At 38.1% G+C, this 23,259-nt stretch overlaps 1 protein-coding gene and 1 non-coding gene across 12 annotated transcripts in view; one reads left to right on the top strand and one right to left on the bottom strand.

The window, feature by feature from the left end:
* Positions 1-23,259, bottom strand: part of VPS8 (VPS8 subunit of CORVET complex) — a 302,528-nt gene that overhangs the window by 99,370 nt on the left and 179,899 nt on the right. For all 11 annotated transcript variants that reach the window (XM_025287194.3, XM_025287196.3, XM_025287177.3 and 8 more), the window contains 3 exons: positions 13,483-13,630; positions 3,739-3,828; positions 675-717 (listed from right to left, as the gene is read on the bottom strand). In XM_025287194.3, coding sequence (XP_025142979.3) covers positions 675-717; positions 3,739-3,828; positions 13,483-13,630 — 281 coding nt within the window. The remainder of the gene's footprint in view (positions 1-674; positions 718-3,738; positions 3,829-13,482; positions 13,631-23,259) is intronic.
* LOC123464608 lies at positions 9,366-9,472 on the top strand. The gene has a single exon (XR_006639640.1). It is a non-coding gene; the product is annotated as a U6 spliceosomal RNA (small nuclear RNA).

The following is a 23,259-nucleotide window of genomic DNA, read 5'->3' on the forward strand; positions in this document are numbered from 1 at the left end:
GAATTTCCATTTGGCAAGGTGAAAAGGTTCTAGAGATGGATGATGGTGATGATTGCACAACAGTGTGAAGGTGCTTATTGCCAATGAACTGTACACTTAAAAATGGTTAAAACAGTGAATTTTATGTGGCACTTATTTTACCACACTTTTACAAAACAAATAATTTTTTAGTATCAAGGAATATAATAAAAATTACATATCTATCTGTGACAAAGTCATTCAACATTCTAACTTCAAGTTTTACTGCTTTCTGCTAAAATCATGTAAGTTCAAAACAGAAACATTGGCTATCACTTACTAATTAGAAGCTCTGCTTTGTTGTTGTTCAGCACATTACAGTAATTTTTAAAATGTTAGTTATATATCTCCTTTATAATAACCAATACATAAGAACAAAAGTATAGCCAAAAATTAATTAATACCAGTGAAGAATATATCTAATTTTCTGTATAATGAAATGACATCTAGTACTGACAATTAGCATCACAAAAGCACAATGGTTTATATTACTTCCTATTATGAGCCTTGAAAACAAGTCAAAATTTGGATCAGTGATAAACAGTAATATACAGATCAATGTAATTATTACTTAATAAATGTAGTTTTTCATTTAATACATTTTAAAACATGGGGTCCACAGAAAAAGAAATTGCAAATTACACTCAAGAACTTACTTTTATCTTGACGTATTATCTCTTGAAGTTTGCTTTGTAGTCTCTAGGAGGTAAAAGGAACATTTTATATTTCTAATCCACCAACACCTGAATTAACATATTTTAAAGGTAAAATCCAAGAAACAAGGTTTTTAAGAATGATCTCTGTCATTCAGAGGAGAACATCGGTGTATACAGAAAGCATAGCTAGTAGTACTGGAAGTGACCCAAAATATCAAATATCACTTATTCTGCCCCACTTTTGCTTCTGTTATACCACCACACAGTCATCATTGACACTCTTTAGGCACAGTAATGGGGATTAGGGTTAATCCATGCTTTGGATAAGGGAATAAAATTCACACTCAATTATGAGAAAAAGGGATGGGTGCAAATAAAAAAGGACATGACAAGTCTATCACGACAGCATAGGGCACAGCCTTGGGTGTGACATCTTCTAGATACGCAGTTGTAGCATCCACTACTCCACTGAATTCTAGATCCTCAGACACTCTTAACTGATATTCCAAAGGCTTTTTAATATAGACTGAAATTGACTTTAATGCATCCCTTCTACCCCAAATTTGCTTTCCTTGAGGTCTTTTATAGGCTAATGGTAAGCTAAAAATCAGAATCATTGTTAACTGCTCCCTCTCATTCACCCCATACTATATTCAAATGATCAGTAAGTTCTTAAATCCACCTTCTCTTTTCACTTCACCAGAACCGTCACACCCACTCAAGCCCTCCTGATTCACTGCTGCAATAGCCTTGCAAGTGCTCTCTGCTTCCTCCTTCTCTGCATCCCACAGATCCTCCTAGTCAACAGAGCAGTCTTTATGAAACAACATCACATCAGTTTCTTGTTCAAAAACCTTTAGTTCATTCTGGGTGAAAACACAATCAGCCCTAATTCTTTAGCATGTCCTACAAAATCTTTCCAAATCTGGAATCAAGTCTTTGTTTCCAGCCTGACCTGCCTATTTATACACTGATAGCTGAGCCCTAGTAAAGTGACTGGCTCATCTCCTAGCAGTTTGTATTCCTCTGTATTTTGCAAATGATCATCTTATTCCCTGAAAAGATCTCCCACTTCTCCATTTCCCATCCATGCCAAGAATACATTTACTTATCCTTTAAAATTGGGTTCATGGTATCATCAACAAATAAATTGCAAGGAAAAAAAGAGATGAAAGAGTAACCCAGAGATTAAAAGGGGTTAAGAGCCTATACAAATTCTCTGTGGAATACTGTTCCTTGCCTGTTTCATAATTATATGGCTAGAAAAAAACTAGAAGCTAATGTGAACTATTTTTTAAAATATAAATCAGATCAGATCAGATCAGTCACTCAGTCGTGTCCAACTCTTTGAGACCCCATGAACCGCAGCACGCCAGGCCTCCCTGTCCATCACCAACTCCCGGAGTTCATTGAGACTCACGTCCACAGAGTCAGTGATGCCATCCAACCATCTCATCCTCTGTCATCCCCTTCTTATCCCTAATCTATTCCTAGCTAGATGACAATGTTTAAAAAATGGATATATAATCATACACATCAGGATGGCTATCACCAAGAAAATAAAAAATAACAAGTGTTGGTGAAGAGAAATTGAAACTTTGGTGCACTTCTGGTGAGAATGTAAAATGGTAATAGTCGCTATAGAAAAACGGTATGGCAGTTCTTTAAAAATTAAAAATAGAACTGCCATTTGATTCAGCAATCCCAGTTCTGGTGTATACTCAGCAATCCCACTGAAAGCAAGGACTCAAGAAGATATTAGTACACCCACGTTTATAGCAGCATTATTCACAACAATCAAAATGTGGAAGCAACCCAAGTGTCCATTGCTGAATGAATGGAAAAACAAAATGTAGTATATATAATGCAATATTATTCAGCCTTAAAAGATGAATGAAATTCTGACATGTGCTACAATATGAATAAATCTTGAAGACATTATGCTAACTGTAATAAGCTAGACACAAAAGGACAAATACTATTTGATTCCTTTTATGTGAGGTACCTAGTGATCAAATTCCCAGAGTCTGAAGTAGAATGGTGGCTGCCAGGGGCTAGCAGGCAGGGAAGAATAACTGGTCTAATGAGTTTGGGAAGTTGAAAAAGAGATGGATGGTGGCGAGGTTACATACCAATGTGAATATACTTAATGCCACTGAAATGGTAAATTTTATAACAATTAAAAGAAATTTTTTACAGAAGTGATATAACACCAACTGCTGTCAGAATGTAGAGCAATCAGAACTCTCATACATTATTGGTGGAACATAAAATGCTACAGCCATTGTGGAAAGAGGTCTGCTAATTTCTTATAAAACTAAACCTCTACCTATCTTGTGAGGCACCAATTCCATTCCCCGGTATTGACCCCAAGGAAAGGAAAACATTTTTGTACAGAAGCAGTCATAGCAACTTTACTCATAATAGCAAAACACTAGAGATAGCTCAGGTGTCAATCAACAGGAGAATGGATAAACTGTGATATAGTCATACAATTAGATGCTATTCAACAATAAAAGGAACTGATACATGTAATAACAGAGATAAATCTTAAAAACATTATGCCAAATGGAAGAAGGATTATACAAGAGTATCTATGGGATGATTCCATTAGTATGAATGAACAAAAAAGGCAAAACTAATCCAAAGAGAAAAAAATTCAAATTGTTCTCTCTGAGGGGACAGAATTGGGAACTGACTGTGAAGGAACTTTCTGGGCTGAAGGTAATGTTCTCTTATCTTGTTAGGCACTGAAGTTAAACAAGTGCATGCATTGGTTATGATTCATTAAATGGTACATTCAAAACTGGAGGATTTTGTTGGATGTAAATTTTACCTTAAAAAAATACAAAGATAGATTGACTCAAGTTAAAGACATGCATAATAAAAATATCTAGGGATAAAATGTACTGCTGTCTGCAACTTACTCTGAAACGTAAGAAACTGACTGATGAAAACTTACACAATGTTATATGTCAATTTTATCTCAAGAAAAAAAAATAAATTGATAAATGGATAGAGGGCTAGACAGAAATATGACAAAGCAAACAGAGTAACATGTTACCTTTAGCATTATTAAGAAGGCACCATGAATATCTCCTTTCTTTTCTAATAGATAAGCAGTGACTTCACAAAGTTGATACTTCTGGGTAATCTAGCAAAGAAAAAAAAAGAGAGTTTTTGTTGAAAAATCTTGTTTGTGGAGCCAAAATATCCTATTAAGGATGAAAAAGTTCCATGATAATAATGAATTCATATGCTAAACAGTATATTATTGATGCTCTACAGCATAACATGCAAATATTTGTCTTTCTAGTCTTAGAGTGGCCTATTTGGGACTACAAGTGAACCAAAGTCATTCATTCTCTTTTCACTTATTTAAAAAGTTGTTATGCACCTGAATTATGCATATCCACTGAACAAAAAGTAACATGTACACATAAATAGTAATAATATACACCAGAAATTGGTAAGTGTAATTATTCATAAAATATTTAGAACAAAATGACAATGAAAACACTATAAATTAGCTTGTGGGATCTTAATAAAAATTAATAAACCAGGTGTTTCTAATAAGTTAAAAAAGAAATATCAGTTAAGCCAAGAAAAAAGAAAATAAATACAGAAAAGAATGTCATAAAAAGAAACAACAGTGAGATTTAAAAAATCCTACGTTAGTCTTTGAAAAGACTAATAAATTAGAATTAAACTTTCTCAGGAGTCAGAAAAAAGAAAGACACAAACAACATATTAACAGGTGAACAGATCAAAGAGGGAAGATGTAATCATCTTAATAAATGCAGAGCAAGTAATATAACGCAGCACCCGTTTCTGACAAAAATAAAAACAATACAAAACACTGGAACCCAAACTGGTAACTGAACTTTCTTAGTTTAATAAAAATCATCTATTAGAATCCTAAAATAAACACCATATTTAATATAAAATGTTAGACACATCCCCTTTTATTATTTATCTTTTTTAGTTCTACCAGTTTATTGCTACCAACCCATCTCCCTCCATCCTCATGCACACTTGCTCAGTCACGTAACCCCATGGACTGCAGCCCGCCAGGCTTCTCTGTCCATGGACTTATCCAGGCAAGAATACTGGAGTGGGTTGCCATTTCCTTCTCCAACTTTTTAAATCAGAAATAAGGAGAGAATGCATATTTTCACTGCTTCTGCTCGGTAATATCCCAGAGTTCCCAGACATCTGATGAGGGAATGAAAAAAAATACAAGATTGGAAAACAATGCACAAAAATTAACAGCACATACCAGCACTAATCAATCTTTTAAAAGTCATTTCAAAAAATTTCCTTTTAGAAATTTCATTTCCAATGAGCCCAAGTGGCCATGGAGGGAGCGGAGCCACCTCATGCCATGGCCCTGCATCCAGCCAGAGCGGAGAGCCACTGCAGGGACTGGCGTGCATGCCTGTACCTGCGAGGGAGCAGCAGCTGCCTGGACTTTGACCCCTCCTCCGGCCGTGTCAGTGTCTGTCACTGCCTGCACACAATTAAGTGCAAGCATCAGGAAAGACCGGAACCAGCTCAGGCCCTCAGCCTGCCTCTAACTTGGGAGGAGACTGCCACTGCTGATGCAACTGCACAAAGGTAAAAATGGATCCAGCTTATTAGTGTGGCTTCAGCCACTCTGGCCCTGACCCTGCCTCTACCCAATGTGTGCGCACCAGGAAAAAAAGGGGGCACAAATTGGATTTCCCTAGTAGTCCACTGGTTAAGAATCCATCAGTCAATGCAGGGGACACAGATTCAATCCCTGGTCTGGAAAGACCCCACAATGCTGCAAATCAACTAAGCCAGTGTGCCACAGCTACTAATCCTGTGCTCCTCAGCCCACGAGCAGCAACTTCTGATCCTGTGCGCTACGCCTACTGAAACCTGGGGACCTAGAGCTCGTGCTCTGCAAGAAGAGAAGCCACTGCAATGAGAAGCTCATGTACCACAAGAACAGCCACAAGAGTAGCTCCTGCTCACTGCAACTCGAGAAAGCTCACGCAGAGCAATGAAAGCAATGAAGACTGAGCACAGCCGTAAGTAAATAACAATTGCTAATTTTAAAAAAAAAAAAAGGTGGAACAATCTTAGAAGTGCAGTCCCAAGCCCTCAGGTCCTAGCCATACCCCGAACCATGGCGAATATCACCATCACACTGGGAAGAAACCCTGCTCCAGACCCTCAGGCCTTGGCATCACCCCTGACAGAGCAGTGACTCTAGCCCTGCAAGCCAGCAATACAGAGCCTGATAGCACAGAACAGGGAAGGACGCAGCCTACGCTCACTTTAAATTTAGCTCTTCCACCGATGCCACTGGGGACAAGCAGACTTCATAGGGATGCTCCCACATATGGACATGCCTTCAAGACCGGGAACTGTTTCACATAATCTCACAGAGAAAAACAGAGAATGTCAAACAAGATATAAAAAAGAGGAATGTGTTTCAGATGAAAGAGAAAAATTCATTAAGGGGATGGGAAACAAAAAGTGATAAATAATTTACCTGAAAAGAGTTCAAAGCATTACTAATAAAATGCTATCTGAACGTGGGAAAATAAGATGAACACAGGGATAACAGAAACAAAAAGAAAATAGAAAAGAGGATTATCAAAGCTGAAGAATACAAGAAGAATTTAAAATACAGAAGAAGGAGTTAACAGCAGAATGAAAAACAAGTTAAAACCGACACCAATAATATACAAAGAACCATAACAGACTACTACAAACAACTATATACAAATAAAATGGACAACCTAGAAGGAACGGACAAATTCTTAGAAAGATATAACCTTTTAAGACTGAAAAAGAAAGAGATAATATGAACAGACTAACCACAAGTACCGAAACCAAAATTACAATTTAAAAACGTCCAACAAACTGAAGTCCAGGTACCGACTGCTCCACAGGTGAATTCTATCAAGCATTTCAGTTCAGTTGCTTAGTCATGTCTGACTCTTTGAGACCCCATGGACTGCAGCACACCAGGCTTCCCTGTCCATCACTAGCATCAGGACCTTACTCAAACTCACGTCCATCGAGTCAGTGATGCCATCCAACCATCTCATCCTCTGTCATCCCCTTCTCCTCCCACCTTCAATCTTTCCCAGCATCAGGGTCTTTTCCAATGAGTCAGTTCTTCGCATCAGGTGGCCAAAGGATTGGAATTTCAGCTTCAGCATCAGTGCTTCCAATGAATATTCAGGACTACTTCCTTTAGGATGGACTGGCTGGATCTCCTTGCAGTCCAAGGGACTCTCAAAAGTTTTCTCCAACACCACAGTTCAAAAGCATCAATTCTTCAGCACTCAGCTTTCTTTATAGTCCAACTCTCACATCCATACATGACTACTGGAAAAACCATAGTTTTGACTAGATAGACCTTTGTTGGCAAAGTAATGTCTCTGTTTTAATATGCTGTCTAGGTTGGTCATTGCTTTTCTTCCAAGGAGAAAGCGTCTTTTAATTTTATGACTGCAATCACCAAATGCAGTGATTTTGGAGCCCAAGAAAATAAAGTCTCTCACTGTTTCCATTGTTTCCCTTCTATTTGCCATGAAGTGATGGGACCAGATGCCATGATCTTCGTTTTCTGAATGTTGAGTTTTAAGCCAACTTTTTCATGCTCCTCTTCCACTTTCATCAAGAGGCTTTTTAGTTCTTCTTCACTTTCTGTCATAAGGGTGGTGTCATCTGCATATCTGAGGTTATTGATATTTCTCCCAGCAATCTTGATTCCAGCTTGTGCTTTATCCAGTCCGACATTTCGCATGATGTACTCTGCATATAAGTTACATAAGCAGGGTGATAATATACAGCCTTGACGTACTGCTTTTCCTATTTGGAACCAGTCTGTTGTTCCCTGTCCAGTTCTAACTGTTGCTTCTTGATCTGCATACAGATTTCTCAGGAGGCAGGTCAGGTGGTCTGGTATTCCCATCTCTTGAAGAATTTTCCACAGTTTGTTGTGATCCACACAGTCAAAGTCTTTGGCATAGGCAATAAATCAGAAGTAGATGTTTTTCTGGAACTCTCTTGCTCTCTTAGAGAAGAGTTAACACCTATCCTTCTGAAACTCTTCCAAAATATTGCGGAGGAAGGAACACTGCCAAGTTCATATTATTAGGCCACTATCACTCTGATACCAAAACCAGACAAAGGCACTACCAAAAAAAATTTACAAGCCAATATCACTGATGAATATAGCCACAAAAACACTCAAGAAAATACTAGTAAACTGAAACCAACAATGCATTAAAAGGATCATACCATGATTGAGTGGGATTTATTCCAGAGAGGCAAGGATTCTTTAGCATTCATAAATCAATCCACATGATACACTATGTTAACAAACTGAAGAATAAAAACTGTATGTTCATCTCAACAGACGCAGAAAAGCTTTTGACAAAATTCAAAACCCATTTGCGATAAAAAGAAAAAAAAAATCTCTCCATAAAGTGGGCATAGAGGGAACTTATCTCAATAAGATAAAGACCATATATGACAAGTCCATGAGCTTCCCTGGTGGCCCAGATGGTAAAGAATCTGCCTGCAATGTAGGAGACTGGGGTTTGATCCCTGGGTCAGGAAGATCCCCTGGAGAAGGGAATAGCTACCCATTCCAGTATTCTTACCTGAAGAATTTCATGGACAAAGGACACTGGAGGGCTATAGTCCATGGGGTTGCAAAGAGTCGGACACGGGGTTGCAAAGAGTTGGACATGACTGAGCAACCAACACTTTTTTCTTTTCATGACAAGCAAACAATATTCTCAATGGTGAAAAACTGAAACCATTTCCTCTAAGATCAGGAACAAGAAAAGGGTGTCTACTCTGGTCACTATTATTCAACATAGTCTTTGAAGTCTTAGCCATGGCAATCAGAGAAGAAAAGGAAATAAAAAGAAATTCAAATTGAAAAAGAAAGAGTAACACTGTCACTGCTTGCAGATGGTATGATACTATGCATAGAAAATCCTAAAGATGCCTTTAGCTGCCTTTAGTCTTTTAGGATCAGAAAACTACTAGAGCTAATCAATGAATCTGGTAAAGTTGCAGGATACAAAATAAATGCACAGAAATCTCTTGCATTCTTATACACTAACAATGAAAGATCACCAAGAGAAATTAAGGAAACAATCCCATTTACCTTTGCAACAAAAAGAATAAAATACCTAAGAATAAACCTACCTAAAGAGGCAGAAGACCTATACTCAGAAAACTATAAGATACTGATGAAGGAAATCAAAGATGACAATAACAGATGGAGTGATATACCATGTTCCTGGATTAGAAGAATATTGTGAAAATGACTATACTACCCAAAGCAATCTGTAGATTCAACACAATCCCTATCAAATTACCAACGACATTTTCCACAGAATTAGAAGCAAAAATTTTATGATTTATATGGAAACACAAAAGACCTCAAATAGCCAAACCAATCTTAAGAAAAAAGGAGCTGGAAGAATCAGATTCCCTGACTCAACACTATATTACAAAGCTACAGTTATTAAGACAGTATGGCCCTAGCACAAAAACAGAAATACAAATCAAAGGAACAGGACAGAAAACCCAGAGATAAACCCACACACATATGGTCACCCAATCTATGACAAAGAAGGCAAGAATACACAATGCAGAATAGACAGTCTCTTTAATAAGCGGAGCTGGGTGCTCGCTTTGGCAGCACATATACTAAAATTGGAACGATACAGAGAAGATTAGCATGGCCCCTGCGCAAGGATGACACGCAAATTTGTGAAGCGTTCCATATTTTTGTATTACTCAGCCATTAAAAAGAATTCATTTGAATCAGTTCTAATGAGATGGATGAAACTGGAGCCTATTATACAGAGTGAAGTAAGCCAGAAAGAAAAACACCAATACAGTATACTAATACATATATATGGAATTTAGAAAGATGGTAACAATAACCCTGTATATGAGACAGCAAAAGAGACACTGATGTATAGAACAGTCTTATGGACCTGTGGGAGAGGGAGAGGGTGGGAAGATTTGGGAGAATGGCATTGAAACATGTATACTATCATGTATGAAACGAGTTGCCAGTCCAGGTTCGATGCACGATACTGGATGCTTGGGGCTGGTGCACTGGGACGACCCAGAGGGATGGTATGGGGAGGGAGGAGGGAGGAGGGTTCAGGATGGGGAACACATGTATACCTGTGGCGGATTCATTTCGATATTTGGCAAAACCAATACAATATTGTAAAGTATAAAAATAAAATTAAATTAAAAAAAAAAATAAGCGGTGCTGGGAAAACTGGACAGCTACATGTAAAAGAACAAAATTAGAACATTCTCTAACACCATACACAAAAACAAACTCAAAATGGATTAAAGACCTAAGCTGCTGCGCCACAACTATTGAGCCTGTGCTCTACAGCCTAAGAGCCACAACTACTGAGCCCATGTATCACAACCACTGAAGCCTGTGTGCTCTGGAGTCCATGCTCCTCAACAGAAGCCTCCGCAATCAGAGGCCCATGCACCACTGGAGAGCAGACTCAGCTCACCGTAACTAAAGAAAAGCCTGTGCAGCAATGAAGACCTATCACAGCCAAAAAAAAACCACATGGACCATTAACCATGTACATGGAAAAAATATATATATAAATTCCTCTCTCGATCAGTTTACAAAAATAAATTCCGGATGTATTAAATGCCTAAATGAAAAAAGTCTCAAACTACAAAACTCATATAAGAGGATATCCTTTATGCCATTAAAGTAGGAAATAAAGGTCACACACACAAAATTTTGACACTAAAGGAAAAGACTGATAAATTAAAATAGAAGTCACTAAAAACACGTTAAAAGACATGCAGTAACAAACTGAAAGAGGGCATCTCCAACACACAGAATCAGTAAAGAACTAGAGATCCAGAAATTAGAAAGAACTTCTAGAAATCAGTAAGAAAGGGTAAAATCTTAATATGAAATTGGACAAATGATATGAATACACAATTCAGAGAAAAGAAAATCCAAAGTGTCACTAAACATATGGAAAGATATGCAACGTCATGAGTAAGCAATGTAATAATCATACTGGCAAAAATTAGGAAGTCTAAAATACTCGAAATCAGCAAGGACATAAAAAAATAGCACATTTCAAACACTAATGATGAGAATGGAAACAAGTAAGAAATTAACTTGGCAATATGAGTAGAATTAAGCTACTCTATTGTCTAAAGAATTCCACTTTCACACATATTACTTAAAAGAAATCTCAGATGGGTACGTAGAAGATATGTACAAAGATGTCCAGAGTGGCATTGTTTATAATGGTAAAAAACTGGCAACACTCTGATAGGAAATATATAAACTGTGGCATGGTCATTCAATGGACATTAAAATGAAAGAACTACTCTGACAATACAAAACTTTTACTGTTGAGTTTGAGGCTCTTTTTTTAAAAACAAAATTTCTGATCAACTGTTCACGACAACTCAAGTGTTATTTGTTAAAATATTTATTCCTTTGCGTGACATGCTAGATTCCCATGGGATATAGCTGATCCATTGTAAATTGTAAATATTACCTAATTTTACATAAATGGTGTCATAATAAACTATTTTTGCATCATAAAAAGAAAATGAAAGAACTGCAGCTACATGCATTAAAACTGATAGACAAAAAATTAACAAAAAGCAATTTGCAATAGGATTATTATGTATGATGCCGTTAATACAAAATTTAAAAGCATACAAAACTGTAACTTGTGTTTTATAGGTAAATTCAATTCATATATAAAATTTTTTAAAAAGGATGGGAAGAAGAAACTTCCCATCTTCAGGTTGGTGGAAACCTCAGGGGAGACATGATAGATAAAGGATGATTTTCTCCTATTTCTAAAACAAACAACAAAGATCTGAAGCCAGTATGGCAAAATATTAATATCTAAAGAGTTGGGTTCATGGGCATATATGTATTTGATATTTTGCACACTTCTGTATATTTTGAAATATTTCATAATTTAGAACAATTTAATCATGCTGTATCATCAAAAAAGAGAGAGAGTTCCAGAAAAACATCTATTTCTGTTTTATTGACTATGCCAAAGCCTTTGACTGTGTGGATCACAATAAACTGGAAAATTCTGAAAGAGATGGGAATACCAGACCACCTGACCTGCCTCTTGAGAAACCTGTATGCAGGTCAGGAAGCAACAGTTAGAACTGAACATGGAACAACAGACTGGTTCCAAATAGGAAAAGGAGTACATCAAGGCTGTATATCATCACCCTGCTTATTTAACTTATATGCAGAGTACATCATGAGAAACGCTGGGCTGGAAGAAGCACAAGCTGGAATTAATATTGCCGGGAGGAATATCAATAACCTCAGATATGCAGATGGCACCACCCTTATGGCAGAAAGTGAAGAAGAACTAAAGAGCCTCTTGATGAAAGTGAAAGAGGAGAGTGAAAAAGTTGGCTTAAAGCTCAACATTTAGAAAACAAAGATCATGGAATCCGGTCCCATCACTTCATGGGAAACAGATGGGGAAACAGTAGAAACTGGGGCTGACTTTATTTTTCTGGGCTCCAAAATCACTGCAGATGGTGACTGCAGCCATGAAATTAAAAGACATTTACTCCTTGGAAGGAAAGTTATGACCAACCTAGATAGCATATTGAAAAGCAGAGACATTACTTTGCCAACAAAGGTCTGTCTAGTCAAGGCTATGGTTTTTCCAGTGGTCATGTATGGATGTGAGAGTTGGACTATAAAGAAAGCTGAGCGCCGAAGAATTGATGCTTTTGAATTGTGGTGTTGGAGAAGACTCTTGAAAGTCCCTTGGACAAAAGGAGATCCAACCAGTCCATCCTAAAGGAGACCAGTCCTGGGTGTTCATTGGTAGGACTGTTTTTGAAGCTGAAATTCCAATACTTTGGCCACCTGATGCGAAGAGCTGACTCATTTAAAAAGACCCTGATGCTGGGAAAGATTGAGGGCAGGAGGAGAAGGGGACGACAGAGGATGAGATGGTTGGATGGCATCACTGACTCAATGGACATGGGTTTGGGTGGACTCTGGGAGTTGGTGATGGATAGGGAGGCCTGGCGTGCTGTGGTTCATGAGGTCACAAAGAGTCGGACACGACTGAGCAGCTGAACTGAACTGAACTGAATCATGGGGGGCGTTTAAACGGAGTGGATGCAGAAAATACAGGTTACTGTTTCATCAGTATTGATGGCAAAGACATAATGGCAGCTTAAAATCAACTTTAAACAGGGAACATACTAGCCTCTTAGGGTAGATTAGAACATGTGCGTATATATACATATGCACATATGTGCATACACACACACATTTCCATTTGGAAATGGAAGAAAACAAGGAAGGAGAATCAAGGCAATGACTGTGCTAACTGCCATTTAGCCTCATAAGTCTCACGACACTATCACAAGACTATCTAAACCATCAGTGTCTGCAAGTAAGAGTTTGGTTTTTCACTTTTAATATTTTTACTGTATTCCTTTTTCTGTGTTTGTCCTGTTGGCTAAAATGCCTGTGAAACTTGATTAGTAACAATTATTGGCATGTGCTGTTTCTGACTTCACCAGAGTGAACAGAGAGGCAATTTATCACAGCAAGGAAAAGCATGCACCATGGAGTCAAATGAAGTGGGTTCATTCTTCGATGCTAGCACATACTGGGCATAAACTCAGGCAACTGATTTAACATATGCATCTCCCTGTGCTCATCTGTAAAACAGTGAATGATAAACATTGACTCTTTCCTTCTCTACAGCATTGGTCTTACCTGAATAGTTTCTTCTAGGCGGTAGCACTCAAGGACTTGCAGCGTCTCAATAACGTGGTTTGGGCTGAACTGACACAAGAGCTCAATGAACTGCTCTATTATACAGGGAGATATCTGCAGCGATTCTTGATTTACATGAATACCTTCCCTGAAAACAGAAAAGGCAAGAGAGTAGCATTATTTAATCATATCTGTAATTAAGGCTACAGGTAAAAAGCATGCTAAGTTTCCCAGGTGGCTCAGTGGTGAAGAATCCACCTACCAATGTAGGATATGCAAGTTTGATCCCTGGGTGGGGAAGATTCCGTGGAGAAGGAAATGCAACCCACTCCAGTACTCTTGCCTGTGAAATACTATGGACAGAGGAGCCTGATGGTCTACAAAGAATTGGACACAACTCAGCGACTGAACAACAACACAAAATGTTACCTTAAAACCAAGACTACCTTTTGGTCAGGTAAAATTGTGAATTAAAAGTCTTAATGTTACTTAGGTTATTAAGGTGAATTATATATGATAGAGACATTCTAAATCACAATGCTTCTCAATTTACCTTGAATAATTATGGAAATGAGATTCAATGCAGGCTCCTCTAAATCACATACAAAGTTCTATTATTGCTCAAAAAAACTCAAAGATAACTCAGTTTAGTTTGAATAATTTGATCCGTGAATGACTATATACAATAAGCCATCTTCCAGTCTCAACAACTGTCCCTACTCTATTTCCCTTATAGTACCAATCACATCATGTTGTAATCACTTCTTTAATTACTCATCTTCCCTAAAAGACTATAAATTCTGTGAGGGCAGCCACCAGGTATCTTCTCACTAATGAATTCTCCAAGCCTGCAACAGCATCTTGCACAATGCAACAACAGCTAATTATTTGGCTGTTGTGAAAACAAGCAAGTGGATGAAGAGTAAGATATATTAAATTTATGGTTCATTTGCCTGGAATGTCAGCCATTCACAAAGTCTGCTATTTATAATGCCTACACAAAAGCTGTGGAGGTCGAGGATTAGTTTTATCATGGTGGAGACTACTGGAAATATTTAGAAAAATCAACTGCTGCTCATTGGAAATCTAAGAATCATTTTCTCTCTACCCTCAAAATAAGTCAGTTTTTCTGGGAGTCTATCTTCTCTTCAGAATTCCTCAACCAAAGCTCTGTATATAAAGAATTGGAACAGGGTTAAGAAGATACAAAAATGACTGCTTGGAAAACTAACCTTCTAAAGAAAGGTTAACGGTCTGAATAAACCAATCTCTAGAAACGAAATAGAATCTGTAATTTTTAAAAAAAAATCCCTACCAAAAAAAAGGTCCAGGACCAGATGGCTTCTTAGGAGAATTCTACTAAATAGACAAAGAACTTACGCAGATCCTTCTCAAACTCTTCCAAAAGAACCAAAGAGGAAGGAATACTCCCAGAGACGTTTTATGAAGCCACTGTCACCCTAATACCAAAACTAGACAAAGACACACTACCAAAAAAAGAAAATTACACGTCAATACCTTTGATGAATATAGATGCAAAAATTCTCAACAAAATATTAGCAAACTGAATCTAACAACACATAAAAAAGGTCATACACCACGACCAAGTTGGATTCAACCCAGTGTCATAAGGATGGCTCAACATATGCAGATTAATCAATGTGATACATTACATCAACAAGAGAAAGGGCAAAAACTATACGATGATCTCAACAGACGCAGAAAAAGCATTTGATAAAATTCAACATCCATGCATGATTTTTTAAAAAAACCCTTACAAAGATTGATATAGAGGGAACATAGCTCAACATAAAAGCTGTTTATGACAAACCCACAGCAATATAATATTCAACAGTGAAATGCTGAAAGCCTTCACACTAAAATCTGGAACCAGACGAAGATGTCCACTCTCACTACTTCTCTTCAAGATCATATTGGAATCCCTGCCACAGCAGTCAGACAAGAAATAAAAGGGTATTCAAATTGGCAGGGGAGAGGCAAAATTATCATTATACACAGATGATGTGATATTATATATAGAAAACCTTAAAGACTCCACACAAAAACTACTAGAACTGATAAATGAATGCAGCAATGTAGCAGGATACAAGATTAACAAACAGAAATTGGTGACATTTCTTTACACTAACAGTGAAATAGCAGAAAGGGAATATATTTTAAAAAACACCTTTTAAAATTGCATCAAAAAAAAATTTAAGAATAAACCTCTCCAAGGAGGTAAAAGACTTCCATGCTGAGAACTACAAAACATTAATTAAGAAAGCTAAAGATGATTCAAAGAAAAGGAAAGATATCCCATGCTCTTGGGTTGGAAGAATCCTGTTAAAATGGCAATACTACCCAAAGCAATCTACTGATTTAATGTGATTGCTATCAAATTACCCATATTTCACAGAACTAGAACAAATATCCTAAAATTCGTATGGAACCATAAAAGACCCAGAATCGCCATAGTAGTCTTGAGGAAAAAGAAGAAAAACAGGAGACTAACCCTTCCAGACTTCAGACAAAGCTTTGATTACAAAGCTACAGTTATGATTAAACAGTGTGATACTGGCCCAAAAACAGATATATGGACCAATGAAACAGAACAGAGATCCCAGAAATAAACCCAAACACCTATGGTCAATTAATCTTTGACAAAGGAGGCAAGAATATAAAATGGAGAAAAGACAAATCTCTTCAGCAGGTGGTGCTGGAAAAGCTGAACAGCTGCATATAGATCAAAGAAGTTAGAGCACACCCTCACACTATGCATACACATGAGCTCAAAACTGCTCAAAGACTTATTTATAAAACAAGACACCATAGAACTCCTAGAAAAGATCATAGGCAAAAAATTCTCTGACATAAATTATAGCAATGTTTTCTTAGGTCAGTCTCCCAAGACGATAGAAATAAAAACAAACAAATGGGACGTAAGGCAATTACAAGCTTTTGCACAGCAAATGAAATATAAACAAAAAAAAAGACAACCTATGGAATGGGAGAAAGTATATGTGAATGACGGCACAGGGGCTTAATTTTCAAAATATACAAACAGCTTCTACAACTCAACAACAAAAAAACAACCCAATCAAAAAATGGACAGGAAAACCTTAACAGAAGCTTCTCAAAAGACATGCAGATGTTCAAAAGGCACACGAAAAGATGCTCAACATCACTAATTATCAGAGAAATGCAAGTTAAAACGACAATGACGTATCACGTTACGCCAGTCAAAAAGGCTATCACTAAAAAGTCTACAAATAACAAATGCTAGAGAGGGTGTGAAAAAAAGGGAACCCTCTTACATTGTTGGTTAGAATGTAAACTGGTGCAGCCACTATGGAAAACAGTATGCAGGTTACTCAAAAAACTAAAAACAGAGTTCCCATATGCTCTAGCAACCCCACTCTAAGCATATACCCAGAGAAAACTCTAGTTCAAAAAGATACATGCACTATTCACAATACTCAAGACATGAAAACAACCTAAATGTCCATCAGATGAATGGATAAAAAACAAATGGTGTACACACACACGCACGCACGCACGCACGCACGCACCCGTGTGTGTGGAATATTACTCAGCCATCAAAAAGAATTAAATAATGCTATTTGTACCAACATGGATTGACCTAGAGAACATACTAATTGAATTAAGTCAGAAGGAGAAAATCAATACTGCATGCTCTCACTTACATGAGGAATCTAAAATACAACACAAATCAACATATCTATGAAACAAAACCAGATTCACAGATACAGAGAACAGACTTGTGGTTGCCAAGGTGGAGGAAGGGACTACAGGTGGGATGGAACGGGAGTTTAGGATTAGCCGATGCAAACCCACATACAGAATGGATAAGCAACAAGATCCTACTGTGTAGCACAGGAAACTATATTCAATATCCTGTGCCAAACCATAATGGAAAAGAATATGAAAAAGAATATGTATATGTATAACTGACTCCCTTTGCCATACAGAAGATATTACCACCACACTGTAAATCAACTGTACTTCACTAAAATCAAATAAAAAATAGCTAAAAAGAAGAAAAAAAAAAAAAAAGGAGAAACAAAGAGAGACAGCCAGAAAGGTTAATGGTCTAAATCAACACTTCTAGTTTTTTCTCATAATGGCACATAGAAAATGACTGTATTTATCTGGCCCATCAGAAATCAGACTGATTACAAGGTACTCTGTATACCCTAAGAGGTGCCCCTCAAGATTTAAGGAATCAGTCTTTAAACAACTGTAATCCAGGTGCAGCACACCAACAGCCATAGGTAGGAATATCTGGACTCGAGAATGATCTAGGAGTTATTAAGTATTCTTTATGGTGGTACATAGCACTCCTATTTTTATTAGCAAGACCCTTCAGTTACAGAATAGGAATTATATTTAGAATAGAAAATCCTTTCCAAATTAAGAGCTATATTATGACCCTCAGTCCTGACCAGAGGTTGGGCAAGGATCTCACTAAATTCTGCTGCTTGGGGATTTCAATACATGCTGAGGCTAATTCAGTATCTCCTCAAACTGTAAATCCCAAAGATCAAGTTTTCCTCTTTTTTCATTTCACAACTGCCTTTAAGGCAGGATTGTTGTTAAATGACTGGCTATTCCCTATGTAGACCACCACCTGAGTTCTGATCACATAACTTGAAAACTATCTAAGTGTCCCAACTACACAATAAATTCTGAAACCAAAGACGGTGCCGCATTCATCACTGTTTCCCCAGCGTTGGCACAGTACTGTCACAAAATAACAGGTGCTTGGTAAACGCACACTGAGTTAAACTGAACTGATGAAATAAACAGTACATTGGACTGTCTTCAAACAGAGGAACCCAAAATGTAGAATAGAGGAGTGAAAATTACAAGGACTAGGGCTGTAAAGTCAGATGTAGCTAGGACCAAGTCCTGTCAGAAAGTTCTACATGGAGAAAATAGATGAAGGTGGCACACCCAGGGGAATGACAGTTCTCTTTGTGGAACCAAAGTTGTGTCTCAATAGAACACAATTAGGTAAAAGAGAAAGGGAAAGCAAACCAATTCTTGACATTAAGGTGAGTCCTTGTACTTTCCATATGTTTATACACAGTTCAGTTCAGTTCAGTCGCTCAGTTGTGTCCAGCTCTTTTCGACCCCATGAATCGCAGCATGCCATGCCTCTGTGTCCACTACCAACTCCCGGAGTTCACTCAAACTCATGTCCATCGAGTCGGTGATGCCATCCAGCCATCTCATCCTCTGTCATCCCCTTCTCCTCCTGCCCCCAAATCCCTCCCAGCATCAGGGTCTTTTCCAATGAGTCAGCTCAGTCAGCTAGTTGCATGAGGTGGCCAAAGTACTGGAGTTTCAGCTTCAGCATCTCCTTCCAATTAACACACCCAGGACTGATCTCCTTTAGAATGGACTGTTTGGATCTCCTTGCAGTTCAAGGGACTCTCAAGAGTCTTCTCCAACACCACAGTTCAAAAGCATCAATTCTTCGGAGCTCAGCTTTCTTTACAGTCCAACTCTCAAATCCATACATGACCACTGGAAAAACCATAGCCTTGACTAGACGGACCTTTGTTGGCAAAGTAATATCTCTGCTTTTCAATATGCTATCTAGGTTGGTCATAACTTTCCTTCCAAGGAGTAACTGTCTTTTAATTTCATGGCTGCAGTCACCATCTGCATTAGGTGGTGCTAATATTATACCTATGTCAGATTTTCAGTAATATGTCTTACACATGCAAGACTATGGGGCATTAAAATCAGACATAAGCACCTGCCGATAAACCACAGTACTTAATTCTTTCTAGAACATTTATTCACAAAACCCTTTACAAGTACTGAAGATGTGAATATGCATCAAACCAAGCAAATCACTCAAATGAATAGATTTTGATGCATTCGTTTTTGAGGGAAATAATGTGTCTGCTGGGAAATGATCAGGCAAATCAACATAATCAAAACTTTAATAAGTAAATTGTAGCATTAACAAATTTACATCCATTTCTAACTGCTGCTTATCAGTCTTACACATAAAAGCAATCTGTTATATCCATTTCTCAAGCATATTTCTATTATGTCTTTTATCAGCTACCTCCTTTGCCAAATACTCACTGCTAATTTTAATGGCTGTCAAAATTATGTATTTTAGACCTAGAATTTATCTACTCTTTAGGGAATTTCTATTTTAATGACAAAATTGACTCTCATGATGTAAACATTTAAATACATATAAAGGGAGAATTTTAGAAGACTCACACAAGGCTTTCTTTCATTAGCTTTAAAATAGAGTATATGTATGTCATTTGAAGCATGCGCACACACACATCAACACTCTAAACACACTCCAAAATTCAGGTTGGAGAAAATATTCACTCAGTCTGTGAAAATCAATTAAAATTATAATCTAGTATAATTGGCTATTTCTGGGGAAGGATAAACTATATGTCAGTTTCGAAAAGATTAACTTAAAAATGATTCTAATATTAAAATTTCTGATTTCAAAATATTTGACAAAGAAAATGAATATTTTTCAAGAATAAAAAAGTCTGGTCTAGTCCTTCCCCTTCATTCTAAAAGCTGCACAAAAATAGACCGACCAGTCTAGACTGCTTTTCTAGATCTCTGAGATAGACGACTTCACAGTCTCCTTTAGTGAGTTGCTTTGACAACTGTGGGCCACCTCAGTTTAGTCTAAATCCTCAGTGCCTGAACTCTCTGCTCATTTCCACATATCCAGCCCTTGGAGGTGGTGGCATACTGATGACGACCCAGTACCTTTGGAATGTGAAGTGAAGTTGCTCAGTCGTGTCCGACTCTTTGAGACCCCATAGACGGCAGCCCCCCAGGCTCCCCAGTCCCTGGGATTCTCCAGGCAAGAACACTGGAGTGGGTTGACTAATGACTCACAACCCATAAGAGCAAAGAAAATTATTTTCCATATAATTTTTATTCAAATCAAGTCACTTCACAAAGCCATGAAGCTGAAGTTTCAGCTTTCCACATATATCCCATGTTAAAAATTCCATAATGGACTCCTGTGCAAATTAAACAAGAACCTGAGTTTGCCAATTTACGTGAAAAAATGCTTTAAATGGGTTAATTATAGGTAGCAAAGACAATAGCTACAATTTGCACGAAACTGTAACATAATCAACAATAATGTTCCACAAAACTGGATAGGTGACTGGCCTAGATGGAAACTTCTCCTCTGGCAAGAAGGAAGCCAGTACTCAGTCTCTTCACTCTCCATGCTGACTCTGCATGCTGTGCAGAGCTGCCGGTATTCCTCAGAGAGGAACAGCTGCAATCCTATATACACTTTTATGAAGCACAGTCCAAAGGAGACAGGCTAACAGCAAAGATGCTGCACATCAAATCAATGTAATAACAGATTGAAGACAGACCTTTAGCGGATAGATTGCTTTCCATTTCCTTACTCTAACAATCAAGTGTCAAAATGTCCTCTTCCAAACCTCAATAGAATTTTTGTTACTTATCTGATACTCATAGGAAAAAGGTGTATTGTTTTGAGTGATCTCCTGCATAAGCAGGAAGAATAGATTTTTAAGCCTAATGATATTATGGATAGAAAAAAAAAAAAACTTATCTGTATAACCTGATCAAGCACAATATCTGAATCAATTTAATGCTGTACAGACTTCAAATAAAAACTTACAGGTGAGCTAAAACAATTTTTTCTACCACTATAATAGTAATAGTAATAATAATAATAATAATCATGCAGGTAACTGCAAGTGTATTTTTCTAACGCAAAGCTCTCCGTATCACTAATATCTGCTACTGACCCTACTAGAAAAGACTGCCTTAATGTGGCCCAAGTAGATTAAAGAGTGAAAAGCTGCAGGTCCCGGCATCTCAGTATAATATAATCTGATACACTTTCAGTTTTGCCTGGGAAACTTGATACCATCTCTCTCCCAAAGGATAGATGGAATTAGAAGAGATAGAAAAAAGGCAGTTCTATGACACCACCACAGAGACAATCTTTAAGTGGGTCAGACTACTATAAATCTATTATGACATCCATACATAATTCTGACCATAAAAAGAACAAAGATTTCTGGTCTCTAGTCTAGCATGCAAAGAGTTTCAGTTCAGTTCAGTCACTCAGTCATGTCCAACTCTTTGCGACCCTATGAATGCCATCCAGCCATCTCATCCTCTGTCATCCCCTTCTCCTCCTGCCCCCAATTCCTCCCAGCATCAGAGTCTTTTCCAATGAGTCAACTCTTCACATGAGGTGGCCAAAGTACTGGAGTTTCAGCTTTAGCATCAGTCCTTCCAAAGAACACACAGGACTGATCTTCAGAATGGACTGGTTGGATCTCCTTGCAGTCCAAGGGACTCTCAGGAGTCTTCAACACCACAGTTCAAAAGCATCAATTCTTCAGCACTCAGCTTTCCTCACAGTCCAACTCTCACATCCATACATGACCACTGGAAAAACCACAGCCTTGACTAGACGGACCTTTGTTGGCAAAGTAATGTCTCTGCTTTTGAATATGCTATCTAAGTTGGTCATAACTTTCCTTCCAAGGAGTAAGGGTCATTAAATTTCATGGCTGCAATCACCATCTGCAATGATTTTGGAGCCCCCCAAAATAAAGTCTGATACTGTTTCCACTGTTTCCCCATCTATTTCACATGAAGTGAGCTTACAAGTTACCAATTCCATCCTCACAGGAAAAAAAGTTGAACAAACTGAAAATCAACAGTTCTTTTTGGATCCATCTGAGAAAGGAGGTCACAGAGCAAACTGCCACCCCTCAAATTTGAGAGTGGTGGATACAAAGTATCACAGCTAGCTGGAGCAGAAGCCCAGAAGCAGAGACCACTGCTGCTGGAACCAGGACTGGGGCAAGAAAACCTAAACTCTGACAAACACATCGGAGGTTCAGTGAGGACCAACTTCAGAGTTAAAAATTCCAGAGGGGCTATGTCTTGTCAGGGAGTTCTCATACTTTTGTTAGTTTAACCTCCAGTGGGCTCGCCAGGTTCACTGTGAGGAGTGGAGAAAAATCCCATCATGCTTCAGCAAAGGGAGGGGAAATGTGGCCACTCTGAAATACAATCAGAGTACTTTGTCCTTCTTAACAAGGCCTGCCCTAGGGACTGAAATAGGTACCCCCAAATTCACGTGCTTTAGTCCTAATTCCCAGTTCCTCACAAGGTGAACTTACCTGAAAATAAGATCTTTGCAAATGTATTTAGTTAAGTGAGGATGAGGTTATACTGGAGTAGGGTGGGCCTCTGGTCCAATACAATCAGTGTCCTTCAAAGAAGAAGAAATCTAGACACAAACATACACCCAGGGAGAATGCCAGGTGAAAGCTAAAAACTGGGTGATGCTTCTGCTAGTTCAATTCAGTTCAGTTCAGTCACTCAGTCGTGTCCGACTCTTTGCGACCCCATGAATCGCAGCACGCCAGGCCTCCCTGTCCATCACCAACTCCTGGAGTTCACTCAGACTCACGTCCATCGAGTCAGTGATGCCATCCAGCCATCTCATCCTCTGTCATCCCCTTCTCCTCCTGCCCCCAATCCCTCCCAGCATCAGGGTCTTTTACGATGAGTCAACTCTTCGCATCTGGTGGCCAAAGTATTGGAATTTCAGCTTTAGCATCATTCCTTCCAAAGAACACCCAGGGCTGATCTCCTTTAGAAAGGACTGGTTGGATCTCCTTGCAGTCCAAGGGACTCTCAAGAGTCTTTTCCAACACCACAGTTCAAAAGCATCAATTCTTT

Source organism: Bubalus bubalis, chromosome 1, assembly GCF_019923935.1.
Source record: "Bubalus bubalis isolate 160015118507 breed Murrah chromosome 1, NDDB_SH_1, whole genome shotgun sequence".
In the NCBI taxonomy this organism is placed as follows: Eukaryota; Metazoa; Chordata; class Mammalia; order Artiodactyla; family Bovidae; genus Bubalus; species Bubalus bubalis.